Source organism: Dromiciops gliroides, chromosome 2, assembly GCF_019393635.1.
Source record: "Dromiciops gliroides isolate mDroGli1 chromosome 2, mDroGli1.pri, whole genome shotgun sequence".
Taxonomy (NCBI): Eukaryota; Metazoa; Chordata; class Mammalia; order Microbiotheria; family Microbiotheriidae; genus Dromiciops; species Dromiciops gliroides.
The window spans coordinates 268,535,977-268,549,313 of NC_057862.1; the positions used below are offsets into that span (position 1 = coordinate 268,535,977).

The 13,337-nt window shown below is 38.1% G+C and overlaps 1 protein-coding gene across 4 annotated transcripts in view; it reads left to right on the plus strand.

Moving 5' to 3' along the window:
- Positions 1-13,337, plus strand: part of LOC122743651 (protein only RNase P catalytic subunit) — a 55,826-nt gene that overhangs the window by 34,971 nt on the left and 7,518 nt on the right. For all 4 annotated transcript variants that reach the window (XM_043988754.1, XM_043988753.1, XM_043988751.1 and 1 more), the window contains 3 exons: positions 3,867-3,974; positions 7,347-7,495; positions 12,915-13,110. In XM_043988754.1, coding sequence (XP_043844689.1) covers positions 3,867-3,974; positions 7,347-7,495; positions 12,915-13,110 — 453 coding nt within the window. The remainder of the gene's footprint in view (positions 1-3,866; positions 3,975-7,346; positions 7,496-12,914; positions 13,111-13,337) is intronic.

The window sequence follows — 13,337 nt, forward strand, 5'->3', positions numbered from 1 at the left end:
GAAGCATACTATTTTTCACTTTCTTTCATTTTTTTTTCTTTTATCCAAATTTTCTTATACAAAATGACGTTTTACAAAATCGTAACATATGATGACGTTTTACAAAATCGTAACATATATAACCCATGTCTGATTGCTTACTGCCTCTGGGAAAGGGGAAGGGAAGAAGGGAAGGAAGGATAAAAAATGGAACCCAAAACTGTAAATAAAAATGTTTACTACTTTTAAAAACACACACATAAGTGGATGCTGAGTGAAGTGAGCAGAAGATGCTAAGTGAAGTGAACAGAATCAGGAGACCATTGTACACAGTAACAGCAACATTGTGTGATGATCAGCTGTAATAGACTTTGCTTTTCTCAGCAACACAATGATCTAAGACAATTCCAAAGGACTCATGATGGGAAATGTTCTCCACATCGAAAAAAGGAACTGTGGAATCTGAATGTAGATTGAATCATACAATTTTTACTTTTTCCTTCCTTCCTTTCTTTCTTTTTGGTGGTCGTATAGTACTGATTTAATTTTTTAGTTTTTCTTAAAATGGTAAACAATATCAAATACAAACACTTCTATACACAATGTAGAAAAGACTTCATTTGAGACCTCATATCTCTATTATGTGCAGCTTTCATTTCTTTTCTTTTTTTTTAATAAAAGTATTTTATTATTTTCCAGTTACATGTAGATATGGTTTTCAACATTTTTTGTAAGATTTCTAGTTTCAAATTTCTCCTTCCCTCCCCCCTCTCTAAGACAGCAAGCAATCTGATATAGGTTATATATGTACAATCACTTTAAACATATTTCTGCATTAGTCATGCTGTGAAAGAAGAATCAGAGTAAAAAGGAAAAACTTCAAAAAACAAAATAGAAATACAATGGTTCAATCTGCATCTAGATTCCATAGTTCTTTTTTTCTGGATTTGGAGAGCATTTTCCATCATGAGTCCTTTGGAACTATCTCGGACCACTGTATTGCTGAGAAGGGTCAAGTCTATCACAATTGATCAACACACAATGTTGTTGATACTATGGTACGATGTTCTGGTTCTGCTCATCTCACTCAGCATCAGTTCATGTAAGTTCTTCCAGGTTTCTCTGAAATCTGCCTGCTCATCGTTTCTTATAGCACAATAGTATTCCATTACATTCATATACCACAACTTGTTCAGCCGTTCCCCAATTGATGGGCATCCCTTCAATTTCCAATTCCTTGCCACTACAAAAAGAGCAGCTATAAATATTTTTGTACATGTGGGTCCTTTTCCCTTTTTTATGATCTCTTTGGGAAGAAGACCTAATAGTGGTATTGCTGGGTCAAAGGGTATGCACAGCTTTATAGCCCTTTGGGCACAGTTCCAAATTGCTCTCCACTTTTTTTTTTCTTTCTTTAAGTTTTCCCCCTTTTGTTTTGATTCTTCTCTCACAACATGACCAGCGTGGAAACATGTTTAATGCAATTGTGTGTGTGTGTGTGTGTGTGTGTGTACATACATATGTGTATATATATACATATGTGTATATATATATACATATGTGTATATATATATATATAAAACCTATATTAGATTGCTTGCTGTCATGGGGAAGGGGGAGAAAAATTTGGAACTCAAAATCTTATAAAAACAAATGTTGAAAATTATCTTCACATGTAATTAGAAAAAATGAAATATTATTAAGGAAAAAACATAAGTGGCTAAATAATAAAAAGAGGTACAAAAATTCATTAAAAAACCCAACAAACTGCTTTAAAAGCAAAATTGGGGGGCAGCTAGATGGCGCAGTGGTTAAAGCACTGGCCCTGGATTCAGGAGTACCTGAGTTCAAATCTGGCCTCAGACACTTGACACTTACTAGCTGTGTGACCCTGGGCAAGTCACTTAACCCCCATTGCCTGCAAAAACCAAAACAAAAAAGCAAAATTGGCCAAATGAAAAAAACTCACTGAAGAAAATCCTTAAAAGTTAGAATTGGCCAAGTGGAAGTGAATAATTCTGTGAGACATCAAAAAATAATAAAACAAAATTAAAAGAATGAAAAATTGAAAGAAAATGTGAACTATCAGAAACAACTGACCTGAAAAATAGATTGAGGAGAGATAATTTAAGACTATAAGAAAGCCATGATCAAAGAAAGAACTTAGACATGTTTCAAGAAATTATGAACAAAAATTACCCTGATATATGCTAGAACCAGAGGGCAAACTAAAAATTGGAAAAAAATCCACTATCACCACTTAAAAGACATTCCAAAATAAAAACTCCTAGGAATATTATAGCCAAATTCCAGAGCTCCCATGTCAAAGAGAAAATACTTTACACAACAGAAAGAAATTATTCAAGTCTCATGGAGCTACAGTCAGGATCACACAAGATTTAGCAGCAATAATATTAAAAGAGCCTTGGAATATGATTTTCAGGAAGGCAAAAGGGCAAGAATAACTGACCCAGCAAACTGAAAATGGATATTTGATGAAATAAAGGGTTTCTAAGCATTCCTGATGAAAAGACTATGGCTGAGTAGAAGCTATGAAATACAGACCCAGGAGTCAAGAAAAACAAAAAAGGTAAACATGAGAGCAATCATAAAGGACTAAACAAGAGTAAACCGTTTACAATATAATGGGGGAGATAATGTATGTGTCACCTTAGAACTCTGTTATCGTGAAGGGTCCTGTAAGGAGTTTAATAAGATAAAGGGCCTAGGAATGGTTTTATGTTTTGATGATCTTAAAAAGAGAATGGAAAGGAAAGCAGTATCAGGGGGAAAGGGGAATGAGGAAATTATATCACAAAATTATTGTGTACAAGTAGAAGACTATATAGACAAGAAGGAAGGGATTAGAACAGCACATAAGGGGCGGCTAGGTGGCGCAGTGGATAAAGCACCGGCCCTGGATTCAGGAGGACCTGAGTTCAAATCCGGCCTCAGACACTTGACACTTACTAGCCGTGTGACCCTGGGCAAGTCACTTAACCCCAGTTGCCCCGCAAAAAAAAAAGAACAGCACATAACACTCAAACCTCCCTCTCATTGAACTGGTAAAAGACAGGAAAATTACATATTCACAGAGAAGTGGGTACAGAAATATAGGGAAACAAGAAGGAAAGGGGAAAAGGAAGAGAGGAGAGTAATAAGAGGGAAAGTAGATTATGGGAGAGATTAATCCTAAGCAAAACAAACTCCAACTATGGAGGGTTTAAAAGAAATGAGAGAGGGGCAGCTAGGTGGCACAGTGGATAGAGCACTAGCCCTGGAGTCAGGAGGTCCTGAGTTCAGGTCTGGCCTTAGACACTTAACATTTACTAGCTGTGTGACCCTGGGCAAGTCACTTAACCCCAAATGCCTCACCAAAAAAAAGAAATGAGAGAGCAGACAGCTAGGTGGCACAGTGGATAAAGCACTAACCCTGTATTCAGGAGGACCTGAGTTCAAATTCATCCTCAGATGCTTGACACTTACTAGCTTTGTGACATTGGGCAAGTCACTTAACCCTCATTGCCCTGCCCAAAGGAAAAAAAAGAAAGAAATGAGAGAAAGGATAAGAATCTGTTATTGGATGAAGGATGAGGAATAGAAAAGAAGGTCAGGGGAGCAGAAGCAGACTTTACCAAACCTAATTGATAAGTTGTGGTTTTTTTGGTGAGGCAATTGGGGTTAAGTGACTTGCCCAGGGTCACACAGCTAGTAAGTGTTAAGTGTCTGAGGTCAGATTTGAACTCAGGTACTCTTGAATCCAAGGCCAGTACTCTATCCACTGCACCATCTAGCTTCCCCCAATTGATAAGTTTTAACATACTATCTTTAATAAGAATTCAGCTAAGTTCTTTTTAATACAATAACTATTTATCTTTTATTTTTAGGAAATTAACAGATTTGAAAACTTCATTAAAAGTTGCCCTCCTTTTGATATTGTGATTGATGGACTCAATGTTACCAAAATGTTTCCTAAAATTCGTGAATCTCAAACTGTGAGTGTTTTTTCTTTCATTTTATGTCTGTAGAACTACTTTTATATTGTATCCTGTCATTTAATTTTATAGGTGTTTCTCTCCAGGATTTCCACAGCTGCTTCCATGAAAAAAAAATGTTTCTCTGTGTTACAATGACCAATCAGCTTATGCAAGTTATATGATATTCTTTTCAGAAGTACAATGTATAGGGTACTTATTGATATTTCACAACATGCATACAATGGAATTGGGAATTGGGAGCTGGGTGTCTAGAATTCACCACAGGCACATTTTGGAGTTTTGATCAAGACATACCTAAGTTCTTTAGTTTTTTGTATGCTGTTGACTCTCAGAGAATCTTGTGAGAATTATGAGCCAGGATAATTCATGTATGAAGTGAATGAATGAATGAATGAAAAAGCCTTTTTTAAGCACTTACTGCATACAAAACATTGTGCTAAGTGCCAGGAATGCAATTAGAAAAGCAAGATAGTACCTGCTTCCAAGAAGCTACCATTCTAATGGAGGAGACAACACACATAGGAGATTTCAGCTGCAAATCAGATGTAATGGCACTGTGGGCCTTAGGATACAGCAGTAAAAGCAGATGATAATTCATCTTTATTGTTATTTCCTACCATAAAACCATACCCATTTCCAATGCTGAATTTTTTGACTCTGTCAAGGACTTTGATGGAGAGAATTTTTTTTTTCAGGTCTTCAGTAGCTATGACTGCAGCAGCTGTAGAAGCAATTGCCAAGTCAGCTCTCTACAAGTGTCAGTTCCCTAGATTTTGGCTTCAGAGGCATGGCTAGAAGCAGAGCTACTGGTTTGGGGGAGGCATTTCTGTTTTCCGCTCTTAGGCCCACAGTCCTGGGCTTTCTCTAACTTAGTCTAAGGGGAGTTGGTAATTGAAGTGGTCATTTGATTTGACTATTACATGCTGCCTCTTGTTCATCCCTCAGGGTTCCTTATTGATTTCATCTAGACTGGCTTGCCTGCTTTATGAGTGGCAGTTGGTAGTTGATGGAGATGTCTGACTGGCCCCTTATCTAGGAGTTACTCCCCTGATAATGGCTGTAGGCATTGTAGAGATTTAGAGAACAATTGTCTTGATTCTAACACTTAGTTTGCCTCCTACTAGCCTTTTAGAAAGGGGTACAGATAGCTTCTGTCCCCCCTCCCTTTTTAGCTTCCTTTTATGTGTTATTTTTCTCCATTAGAATGTAAGTTCCTTGAGGGTAGGCCTGTCTTTCTGCTTGTATTTGCATCCTACTTGTTATTCACCCTCAACAAGATTTCCTTTCCCTCAACCCCTCAGTACTTTCTCTGGCTGCTGTCTCTGATTTCGCTTTCCTTTCCCTTACTTAATAATTTTATCTACCCTCAGGGTTTTTGTAAGGACTAAATGAGATAATATTTGTAAAGCATTTTGCACCGCGCCTGGTATGTAGTAGGCAATTAATTAATGCTTGTTCCCTTCACCTTCCAAGTTCAGCCTAACAGTTAGCCATTTCAACTCTACAATTTTCTCCTTCACTCCCTTGCCCCCCTTACCCCCTTGCTGCTTTTCTCTGGCCAAACTTTAGCCCTAGATTACTCTCATGATCAACCTTCTCTGTGGCTATTCATCTGTTGAATGTAGCTGAAATAATTAACATAACCATGCTGACTGGGCCCTAGCTGCTGTAAGCTAGTCCTTTAATTCCTCCCTAAATGATTTATGTCACTGCTCATAGCAGCCATTCCAAACCTTCTCTTCCTTCAAGCCTCCCACAACTCCTTCCCTCTTGACTCTTAGGTAAGAATCTTGCCTCTCACTTTACTGAGAAAATTGTGACCATACAACATTAACTTCTTTCTTTCCCTTCATCTTCTTCCCTATTACATCTGAAAAAGAGGTGCCCCTTCTTCTTGCCCTGTACAAGTTCCATTCCTCCACCCCAGATTGCATCCAATCCATCATTTTCTCTCTCTCTCTCCCCCTCCCTTCTTCCCTCCCTCTCTTCATTGTTCCCCCCCCACCATCTTTATCCTCTCCTCATCAACTGGCTCCTTCTCTACTACCTTCAAACATGCCCGAGTCTCTTCAGTTCTTCATTAACCTTTACTAGACCTCAAGATTTTGTCCTTTATCTCTCCTCTCTTTCTCAGCCAAAATTCAAGAAAAAGTTGTTTATACTCACTTCCTCTCCTTTCATTCACTCCTCATTTCTTTGCATTCTGTCTTCTGACCTCATCACTCAACTGAAATAGCCATCTCCAAATTTACCAATGATCTCTTATTTGCTAAATTTGATTGACATTTCTCAGGCCTAATCCTTCTCAACCTGTCTTCTACATTTGACACTGCTGACCACCCTCTCCTTCTAGATATATTTTTCTATCTGTTTCCAAAACACTTTTGTAAAAATAGTTTTTTTTCCCAATTGCATGTATAAACAAGATTCATTTAAAAAGTTTTGTTGGATTCCAAATTCTTTCCTTCCTTCCCTGAGCTGGTAAGCAATTTTAAATAGGTTATACATATGCAGTCATGCAAAACTTATTTACATATGAATCATGTTGTAAAAGAAAACACAGGTCCTTTACACCCCGCCCCCCCCCCAAAATAAAGTGAAAAATAATACACTTTGAACTTCATTAGGTCTTTCTCTAGAGGTGGATAGCATTTTTCATCATGAGTCCTTTGGAATTGTCCATAACACTTTTCTCTCCTGGCTTTCATCTACCTATCTAACTGCTCTGCAGTCTCCTATGCTTTCTCTTCATCCACGTGACACCCCCCCCAACTGTGGGAGCTCCAGAAGATTCTTTTCTCTTCTTCCTCTATACTTTCTCTTGGTAACCTCATCTGCTCCCATTGGTTTAACTATCATTTCTATACAGACAACTCCCTAATCTACATACATATCCAGCTCTAGTCTATTCTCTGAGCTTTAGGTCCATATAAAGTAAAATCAACAAGTATTTAATAAGCACCTGCTACATACCAGGCATTGTACTAAGCAATGAGGATGCAAAAAAATGAAACAAAAAAAAAGTCCCGGCTCCCCAGGAGCTCAAAGCCTAATGGAAGGAACAACATGAAAACAACTGTATATAAACAAAATATAAAGAGGCCAAATTGGACAATCTTAGAGGGACAGCATTAGCACTGAGGATCAGAAAAGGCTTCTTATACAAGGTGAAATTTTTTTCTCAGACTTGAAGGAAGACAAGAAAGAAACAAAGACGAGTGAGAGAATTCTAGGTCTGAGGGCAGCCAGTGGGAATACCCAGAGCAAGGGTGGAGTGTCTTGTGCAGGGAGCTGATTGGTCACAAGAAATGCTCCCCACCATAAAAATTCTCCTGTGACTTTCCTCTGTATTGACTTGGTACCTTTCAGCTTCTCGATGTGGTCTCTCAGTTAACGAAACAGAACCTCAAGGTGCTTGTTCTGGGTCGGAAGCATATGCTAAACAGAAGTTGGAGGTGGCAAAAGAGTGAAATGGCAGCTGTTCAGAACATGGCCTACTGCTTCTTTGCTGACAACGTGTGAGTATCTAGGACAATAGGCACATGCAGCTAGTTTGTGAATGAGTGGATCCCAGTAATATTTTATTATAGCATTCTATCAAAGGTGGAACAAGCATTTAGTTAGCTGTGCTCTAAATAAAAAGATTAAGAATCATTTCAAGCAAAAATATATTCCCCAGCTTAATACTGCATGGAGTTTGCCATCATATTTTGTCAACATTTGAAAGATCCTTATTCCTAAAGAAGACTAAATTGTCTCCCTAATGCAGGAAACACCAAGCTGAGGTCAGGCAACTAAATTAATGGCTTTGGAACTGGAAGGAACCCTAGAGACTAACTAGTCCAGAATCCCCTCAATTTGAGGATAAGAAAAGTTAAGTCCCTTTAGTTACTAGACATTCAATTTGTAGTGTTGGCTAAAAAGAAGTTTGATAGCAGATCATTTTAGAGCAAGGCTTCTTAAACTTTTTCTATTCACAACCCCTTCTCCCCTGAGAAATTTTTAGGTAACTATGGGTATGTAAAATAGGTATACATAACCTTTTACTGTTGACAAATTTTTCACGACCCCCACATTCAGTTATGCAACCCTCAGTTTAAGAGGCACCCAAATGGAAATGACTACATAAGTGCAGAGTGTTCTTATAAAGAAAAAGTCTAATTAGAAATGGACTCTGTCATATCATGGGCTATATTTAGTGCTGACTAAAATTACAAATTCACTTTTTTTTTAATTATAAAAGTATTTTCAACATCTGTTTTTAGAATTCTATTTATAAGAATTTTGATTTCAAACACTTCTTCCCTCCCCCAAGACAGCAGGTAATCTGATAGGTTATATATGTACAATAGCATTAAACATATTTCTGCATTAGTCATGTTATAAGAGAAGAATCAGAGCAACAAAGGAAAAACCTCAAAAAAGAAAAACAACAGCACCAAAAACAAAAGAAATAGTATGGTTCAATCAGCATCAATATTCCACAGGGTTTTTTTGTTGTTTTTTTTTTCTGGAAAGCCTTTTCCATCATGAGTCCTTTGGAACTTTCTTGTACCATTGGATTGGTGAGAAGAATCTAGTCTATCACAGTTGATGGACACATAATGTGGATGAAACTGTGTACAGTTCTTCTGGTTCTGCTCATCTCACTCATCATCAGTTCATGCAAGTTCTTCCAGGTTTCTCTGAACTCCTCCTGCTCATTGTTTCTTACAGCACAATAGTATTCCATTACATTCATATACCACAACTTGTTCAGCCATTCCCCAATTGATGGGCATCCCCTCAATTTCCAATTCCTTGCCCCCACAAAAAGAGCAGCTATAAATATTTTTGTACATGTGGGTCTTTTTTCCTTTTTTATGATCTCTTCGGGAAAAAGACCTAATAGTGGTATTGCTGGGTCAAAGGGTACGCACAGCTATATAGCCCTTTGGGCATAATTCCATATTGCTCTCCAGAATGGTTGGATCAGTTCACAGCTCCACAACAATGTATTAGCATTCCAATTTTTCCACAGTTTCTCCAACATTTATTATTTTCCTTTTTTGTCATATTAGCCAATCTGATAGGTGTCAGAGTTGTTTTAACAAATTCATTTATTATATTTAACATGGTAACCTTCTTTGCCTTTAGGTTCTTATATTTTTCAGTTATCTCTGATTTCCAATCAAGTCCAATAAACATTGATTATATACAATTACCATATGAAATGCACTGTGCCAGGTACTAAACAAACAAAAAAAGACAAAACAAAACAAAACAATTCCTCTCCCCAGGGAAAGGATACAACATGTAAACATCAGGAAGTATACCTGCATATAATAATTTGAGGTGGGACAGTACTAAAAACTTTTGGAGAAAGGCTTACTAGAGGAAATGTCCCGTACTCTCAGTTTTGAAAAGAGTTGGGAATTTTAAGAGGTGAAGATGAGTATGGAGGGCATTCCAGGCATGTAGGAGAGGCTTTTCAAGGGCACAGGCAGGAAGTAAAATTCCCATTTGGGGAACAGTTAATTGGTCTGGTTGTCTAGAACATAGTATGGATGAAGAAGAAAAATGCACCGACCAGAAAAGTAGACTGAAACTAGGTTCTGAAGGGCTTTAAATTCCTAACTGTGGAATTTATATTTTATGCTAGAAGAAATCTCTGAAGGTTCTTGAGCAGGGAAGTGACATGGTCAGGCTTGTGCCTTGGGAAGATTATCTTGGTAGTTAAATGGAAGACATAAATTAGAGAATAGAGAGCTATTGCAAAATATGTTCATGTGACATGGGGGGGTGAAATCATTTGATCAACAAGTATTTACTAAACACCTACCATATCATGTGCACTGTGCTAGATGCTCTGAACAAAAGCAAAACAGTCCCTGCCTTCAGAGAACTTTTATTCTAACAGAATAAAGACAATGAACACATACAATGTATAGGGTAATGTTAGAAGGGGTCATTAGCAACTATGGGGAACTCATAAAGTTCTCATTCATAAGGATAAACTTGAGCTGAATCTTGAAGGAAACCAAGGATTCCAAAAGGCAGAGATAAAAAGAAAGAATTCCAGGAATAGAGGACAGACAATTAAAAAATATAGACAGGATATAGAATATCATGTGTAAGGAACAGCATGAAGGCCAGTGTGGTTGGACGTGTAGAGCACCTGCAAGATAGTAATATGTAATAAAACGGGAATTATTGGATAGGTCTAATCAATCAGTAAATATTTATTAAGCACTTACTGTGTGTCAGGCACTGGGCAAAGCTCTAGGGATACAAAAAAGGGTAAAAGGCAGTATCTGCCCTCAAGGATCTTACAATGTAATGGCACGGTCATAGAGAGTATGTCAGAGTAGTGTGTTGCCGTAAGTTTCTTCCCTTGCCATTCCAGCTGCCATAGTTATATTCCTAAAGCACAGGTGCAACCATGTCACCCCTCTATTTAGTAAACTGCAGTGGCTTTCTATCATCTCTAGGATCAAAAACAAAATTTTCTGTTTGCTGTTCAAAACCCTTTATAACCTAACTTTTCCTATCCCACCTTTCTAGTCTTATACTTGACTCACTGGCCTCCTTGCTATTCCCCAAACAAGATACTCTTTCTCTCAACTCTCGATATTTTCTCTGGCTATCCTACATTCCTCAAATGTCCTCCCTCTTCTTCTCTGCTTCCTGGCTTCCTTCAAATCCCATATAAAATCCCACTTTCTATAAGAAAGACTTTCCTAACTCCTCTTAATTCTGGTGCCCTTATTCTGCTATTTCCTATTTATTCTGTATAACTTGTTCATACATATCTGTTTGCTTATTATCTCTTCTCTTAGATTGTGAACTTCTTGAGGGAAGTGACTGTCTTTTGCCTTTCTTTGTACAGTGGCCAGAATATAGTAGATGCTTAATAAGTGCCTATTCACTGACTGATTCTAAAGATAGTAAGGAACCACTGGAGTTTATTAGGGGGAAGGGATAGGGTGGGCAGGGTGTAACATAGTCAAACCTGCCCTTTAGAAAAGTCATTTTGGGGGCAGCTAGGTGGCGCAGTGGATAGAGCACCGGCCCTGGAGTCAGGAGTACCTGAGTTCAAATCTGGCCTCAGACACTTAACACTTACTAGCTCTGTGACCCTGGGCAAGTCACTTAACCCCAATTGCCTCACTTAAAAAAAAAAAAGTCGTTTTGGTGGCAGTGTGGAGAATGGATTGGAGTAGTAGTCTCTACTAGAAATAGAGAAAGCTGTGAGGAAGCTGTTAGAATAATTTAAGCAAGAGGTGATGAACTTCTAAATTAAGGGTGGTAGCCATGTAAGTAAAGAGAAGGAGACTTACTCAAAAAACTTACTTGTATATTAAAACAACAGTATTTAGCAACTGGGTAGGTATAATGGGGGCTGAGTGGATAGAGCCACTGGCCCTGGAGTCAGGAAGACCTGAATTCAAACCCAGCCGCAGACACTTCCTAACTTTGTGACCCTGGGTAAATTATTTTAACCACTGTTTACCTGACAAAATAGATCCATTGGACCCACTGGAGAAGGAAATGGCAAACCACTCCAGTATCTTTGCCAAGCCCCAAATAGAGTCATAAAGGGTTGGACACAACTGAAAAATGACTGGACAACAAAAGCAAGATGAGTGAGAGTGAAGAAGCAAGGATAATGCAGATAAGATTTGATAATTTGTTGGTTAGGGAGTTCAGGGAGCTAGAAGACTCAAGAATGACTTTAAGATTTGAAATCTGAGTGATTAAAAATTTGTGGTACCCCATAGAGAAATAGCAGAGTTTGCAGGAAGGATAGATTTAGAGGGGAAGATAATCAGTTTGATTTTGGACATGTGAAGTTTGAGATGCCTGTGAAGCAGTCATTGATTCAAGACTATAGTTACAGAGAGACTAGAGCGAGATACATATATCTGGAAGTCATCTTCATAAAGTTGATAAATAGCTACTGATGAAATTGCCAAAAAGAAGAAAATAGAAAGAGGCTCAGGACAGAGTTTTTTGTCCCAGAGGGAAGCTCTGTTTTTTGTTTTTGAACACAGAGATTTGAAATAGACTGGCTTAAGTTGAACCAGATTTTAGCACATTTTTGTAGTCAGAATTTGCTCAGGACCCAGATGATTGCCAACATTCCTACCACATATGCAGAAATGTAATGAGTATGTTTACATTAGGAGTAGGGTTGACAGACAAAAATCTTAGCTGTCTCTGGAGCTATAAGAAATTATGAGTCCAGAAACATATATATATATACACACATACATACACATAAATACATACATACGTGTGTGTGTGTGTGTATATATATATATACACACACACATATATATATAAAAAGAAGTTTCTGATCTAACTCCCTAGCAACTACTTTGAAAAGTGCGAATTTCACCTTCCATTTGGGGTTTGCCAAAGAAAGTATTGTATGTAATAGCCATCTCTAGACTTCTGTGAGTTTTAGAAGGAAGAAATGCTTGATCAGTGTTACAAATTGAAAAAATTTACTTTCGTCACAAATTAGCACGTAGAAGCTAAAAGTTAAGATTTTAAATAAGCTAGGTAAACAGAACCCTAAACCTTCAATCAATCATAACATCTTCCCTTTGCCTTTTGTACTCTCTTTGAAGTATTACTTTTTGCGTTATTAAGGCCTGGATGTGGATAATGGGGATTACTGTGTTTTAGAACACTTCTTCAAAAAGTAGTAAAGAAGGGGGCAGCTAGGTGGCACAGTAGATAAAGCACCAGCCCTCGATTCAGGAGGACCTGAGTTCAAATGCGGCCTCAGACACTTGGCACTTATTAGCTGTGTGAACCTAGGCTTAACTTAACCCTCATTGCCTGCCCCTCCCCCCCCAAAAAAAGTAGTAAAGAAATATAAAGCATTGAGAAGACAATTATGTTTCTTTTGACTCTTCAGAGCTCTCTCTCTCTTTTTGGTTGACTTAGCTCAGAAGATGATGCCTTCCTATTATATGCCACTCTGAACTCAGGGAACCACTGCAGATTTCTCACCAGAGATCTACTTCGGGACCACAAAGCGTGTCTCCCTGATGACAAGACTCGACATCTGTTCTTTAGATGGCAGCAGGGACATCAACTTGTGTTCCTCAACTATTATCCAGGAAAAAAGGTCATTTTTCAGGTATGTTCTCATCTCTCTGTATTAGGTCAGCAAAGTATGATACTGGTTAAGAATATAAAACCGGACAGCTAGGTGGCACAGTGGATAGAGCACTGGCCCTGGAGTCAGGAGGACCTGAGTTCAAATCCGGCCTCAGACACTTGACACTTACTAGCTGTGTGACCTTGGGCAAGTCACTTAACCCATTGCCCAAACAAAAAACAAAAAAACAAACAAGAATATAAAAC